This window comes from Garra rufa, chromosome 20, assembly GCF_049309525.1.
Source record: "Garra rufa chromosome 20, GarRuf1.0, whole genome shotgun sequence".
Taxonomy (NCBI): domain Eukaryota; kingdom Metazoa; phylum Chordata; class Actinopteri; order Cypriniformes; family Cyprinidae; genus Garra; species Garra rufa.
In genome coordinates, this window is record NC_133380.1 from 13,754,969 (window position 1) to 13,760,145 (window position 5,177).

General features: G+C 34.9%; 1 protein-coding gene across 1 annotated transcript; it reads left to right on the forward strand.

The window, feature by feature from the left end:
• The first annotated feature begins 1,619 nt into the window (after window positions 1-1,619).
• nr0b1 (nuclear receptor subfamily 0, group B, member 1) lies at window positions 1,620-5,177 on the forward strand. The gene is made up of 2 exons (XM_073825821.1): window positions 1,620-3,607; window positions 4,235-5,177. Exons 1-2 carry the CDS (start codon window positions 3,055-3,057, stop codon window positions 4,474-4,476), a joined length of 795 nt encoding a protein of 264 aa, XP_073681922.1. The 5' UTR covers window positions 1,620-3,054; the 3' UTR covers window positions 4,477-5,177.

The following is a 5,177-nucleotide window of genomic DNA, read 5'->3' on the forward strand; positions in this document are numbered from 1 at the left end:
AAAAATGCTTTTCTTACTTGGATTATTTGTCATGTTTCCAGTCAAAACATCTAAAAATTATTGTATTGTTTTCAGAAGAAAAAAAAAACAAGTTAAAATTAAGTGTATTTTTGCTTGAAACAAGCTAAATAATCTGCCAATGGGGTTAGAAAGAAAATCTTGTTTTCTGTTTGAAATAAGATTGTTTTTCTTTCCCCATTGCAGATTATTTTGCTTGTTCTAAGCAGAAACTCACTCAATTTTGACTTTTTTTTTTTCTGAAAACAAGACAATAATTTTGACCCATCTACAAAGTCCTTCTTTATTTAAAGATTTTTTTTTGATATTTTGGCTGGAAACAAGACAAAAAATCTAAGTAAGAAAAGCATTTTTTGCAGTGTTAAATTGCTAGGATGTTTTACTTGGGCAATAACAATCAACTCAGAATTAATACTATATCTAGGTAAAAGTTTTGGAATGGCCCCACACTGTAAAAAGTTTTCACCACATTCAACTTAAAAACGTAAGTTCAGCAGCTGCCTTAAGTTTTTAAGTTAAATCAGCTTAAAACTACAAGTCATTTTAACTTATTACGATCAGAATTAGTTGATTTAACTTGTGAGTTTAAATGACTTAAGTTGATTTAACTTAACATTTTAAGGCAGCTGCTAAACTTAAGTTTTTAAGTTGAAACTGGTGAAAACTTTTTTACAGTGCATGCGCTATATTATCGCAGTGTTTTCCCTTTTCACTTTCATCAGATCAGTGCAAGTTTGTGTGCCTTTGTGTAATCCAGACTTTTTTTCAGTGTAATTAATATTCTATTTATTAAAGCCATGTATAAATCTCATCAAGTGTTTTTAAGCATTTTGCATATATTAAAATAATAACTTAAAGCAGTAAGAATTTCGTCTGTAAATATTGGTCACAAACAGAGATTTACTTTAAATTTCACTGAGCTGATTACTCACTAAAAACTCCCACAGATCATGTTTTTATGCCATTTTATATGTCATATTTTGACATTACGAAGTGGTTAAATCTACTGTAAATGTGATCATTTCCATTTTATCTTTAATTAAGTCGAAGAAAATGATCAGAATAAGAGTTCAATAGTATTGCCAGCTTTCAATGGTAGATGCAACATCAGCATATAAATGAAATATAGACTTTTTAATGTTATATTTTGTCATATTAATTTGTGACACTTCCTTGCCTCTTTCCCCCCCTTTTTTAATTAAACATATTTAATTGAGTATCATATAAATATAGCTCACATTAAAGGTTGTATCAGCGATTTCTAGCCTAAAACATAAAGTGTCAATTTCAGCTGACCTTTCTTCACGATCCGCTCGCTGCTTGCCCCATGAATTGTCTGTGAAAAAACCGCGTCTCTCTGGTCAGCCTAGGGTCCGAGATATGCCAAAAAAACAATCGGCACTACCAACCTTTCCACAGATAAACAAACAGTGTTCCAACCAATCAGCGTCAGGGGTTTGGTGTTGTGGACTTTCCTACTGGTGCAGGGATGTGAGGGAGGCGGAGCGAAAGTCCACAACACCAAACCCCTGACGCTGATTGGTTGGAACACTGTTTGTTTATCTGTGGAAAGGTTGGTACTGCCGATTGTTTTTTTGGCATATCTCGGACCCTAGGTTGACCAGAGAGACGCGTTTTTTTCACAGACAATTTATGGGGCAGGCAGCGAGCAGATCGTGATGAAAGGTCAGGTGAATTTGACACTTTATGTTTTAGGCTAGAAATCGCTGATACAACCTTTAAGAACTCATAGATGGGAAACCATAGGTGGGAGGCCAAAACTGATCAACAAAACTCAACTGGAATGATTTTTCTGAGATTTATATGACTAAAAGTAAGATGAAATTCAGATTTTTCTTAATTTTTGAAAATTTGATTTATTGAGGGGCAAAATATACAGTCAAAAGTTTACATACACATTGCAGAATCTGCAACGGATCATACAAAATACATTTTTTTAGTACTGACCTGAATAATATATTTAACATAAAAGACGTTTACATATAGTTGACGAGAGAAAATAATAGTTGAATTTATAAAAATGACCCTGTTTAAAAGTTTCCATATGCTTAATTCTTAATACTGTGTTGTTACCTGAATAATCCAGTTGTTACCTGAATAAACTGCCTGCTGTTCTTCAGAAAAATCCTTCAGATCCCACAAATTCTTTGGTTATCTAGCATTTTGTGTATTTGAACCCTTTTCAACAATGATTATATGATTTTGAGATCTTTTCACACTGAGGGCAACTGAGGGACTCATATGCAACTATTACAGAAGGTTCAAACTCCAAACGCTCTGATGCTTCAGAAGGAAAAATGATGCATTATAAGACAGGGGTGTAAACTTTTTAACAGAATTAAGATGTGAAGATTTTTCTTATTTTGCCTAAATATCATTTTTTTTTCCATTTAGTACTGCCCTTCAGAAGTGATAGAATATACTTACATGTTTCCCAGAAGACAAACAAGGGACTAATAAACAATTATCACTAAAATATTAAGTATTAAGAATCAAGTGTATGTACACTTTTTTTTAAACATTTTGTTTTTCAATTCTACTATTATTTTCTCTTGTGGACTATTATGTAAACATCTTTAATGTGAAATAGCTTATTCAGATCAGTACTAAATAAAAAAATAAGCATTTTGTATGATCCCTCTTATTTTGGTCAAATAATTAACATTTTACAGATTCTTCAAGGTGTATGTGAACCTCAGCTGTATAATGCAAAGCAATACAGCGATGACTTGAGAGATTAATATAAAATAAAGCCATTTCACATTTGATATTTACATTTTTACATTGATTTGTCTACAAAATGATTTGTGAAACTACACAATCAATAGGGAATGTAGCGCCCCCTATGTGAGCATCAGAGAGAGAGAGACAGTGGGAGGCGTCCAGTGCTCTTTAAAAACTCTAAACTATTTAGCATTTGGGTGGATGGTAGCGCATAGACGTCAGCCGTGCATGGACATCTCCAAGCGTAGAACTCACAACAGTTCTAGCCACGAAACATAACATACCAGGAGGATGGCTTACTTTGACAGCAGCTGCCACTGCAGCAGCGAAAGGCGACAGAACAGCATCTTGTACAGCATTTTAAAGAACGACAGCCAGTCTGCGCAACTTGGGAATCAGCCGAGGAACCCGAGGCTCGCCTTATCCATGCGCGCCTGTGCGTGCGGCTCCAAGAGGAAGGTGTCTCTGCGCTCCCCTCAGACCACATGCAAAGCCGCCTCCGCGGTCCTGGTCAAGACCCTGAAGTTCGTCAAGAACGTCCCGTGTTTCCGGGAGCTGCCGGTGGATGACCAGCACACGCTGGTGAGGAGCAGCTGGGCGCCGCTGCTGGTGCTCGGCATGGCGCAGGACAGAATCGACTTCGAGACTTCGGAGACGCAAGAGCCCAGCATGTTGCAGCGGATATTAACGAGCGGACAGGATAAGCAGGACAACCAGAGTACTAACGGTGGAGTGGCTTTGACCGACGTTCAGGGTATTAAAATGTTTCTGCGGAAATGCTGGGGACTGGACATAAGAACTAAGGAGTACGCGTACTTAAAAGGGGCAATTCTCTTCAACCCAGGTGAGACATGCTACTGTCACACCTGAATTTGGACACTTCCCAGAATAACAGTTTTTTTTTTTTTTACTATGACTCACCGTAATTATTAACATTAATAGAAATAATAATTATACAGTTCTTAGTTGCATTTATCTGGTTTAAATTTAAAGCACTTTGCAATTCATAATAATACTTGCAATAATATAAATAATAAATATATTCGTACCTGAATTAGGACATTTCATAGTTGCTTAACGTTAGCTGGCTTAGATCACATAATTAATAATATTCATAAGAATTAACTGTAATAATGATAATGCAAACAATTCGAGAAGTGTTAATATTTTAAAAAAAGTGCTTTGTTTTGCTTAATCTGCTTTTCATATGAGTCACATTGTATGATTAAAATTCATACATAATAGTTTTCTACTAATAAATATTGTCATATTATGCTAATACTAATTCGAAATTTGAATATATGACAATCAAAGTTTCATGACGTTTCTTCGTTTATCATGAATTGATAAAAATCATAATTTAGAGAATTACAGTCAAATGTACAGGTGATCAAGAGGTATCTGTTTCATTTCTAGGTACAGGATATAAGTACCTAAATATAACAAGTTTATTTCCATCTGTTGTTCTTAGATGTTGCTGGACTGCAGTGTCAACATTACATCCAGGCCCTGCAGAACGAGGCGAACCAGGCACTTAATGAATATGTCAAAATGATTCACCGCGGGGACAGTGCAAGATTCGCCAAACTCTTCCTTGCCCTCTCCATGCTGAGATCCATCAACGCCAACGTGGTGGCCGGTCTCTTCTTCAAACCGGTCATTGGAGCTGTCAACATGGAGGAACTTCTTCTGGAGATGTTTTATGGAAAATAAAAACTCTAATGCAAATGCCTGGACAGAATTATCAGACTTGGAACGAGAGACAGATTTTGAAAATGACTGATTCCTTTTTACACATGCTATTTTTGTACGACATATAAGAGCTCTCTTTTTGCCTTCTGAGTTGAACTCATCGCTGAATCCAAAGTTGATGAAAATGTTTTTTCCATTTGGGAAAAGAGCTTTATAACTGTTCTGATTGTGCAGTTTGTTTGTTTACTTGCTTTTCTGTGATGTCGTGCAGCCTTCTGATGAATGTTATTCGATTCTCTGTGACACTTTGTAATAACTTTCATTAAGAAATCATTAACAAGCATTACAAATATGATTATGTTTGATTTAAATATAATATATTACATTTAATAATAATATATTATCTAATGCTTCATGACATCTATTTGAACACAAATTAACTAATGAATTTTTTTTGTGTTTTAGAATGTAATCATTTTGGTTAGTATTGTTAATGAAAGTTATTATAAAGTGTAAACTATATTTGAATATTACAAAGTATTGTACATTTTTGTTATGCAATGACATAATGGAACATAGTTACACTCCTTCACATTTGCCACAACATGATTGACAGATAGCCAATGTATTTTTTGCATTACAGTAACAGTACCATTTCAAAAAACATGTCAAAGTGATACCAGACATAAGCACAAATACAAAACAGCTATGAAAATAAAAAA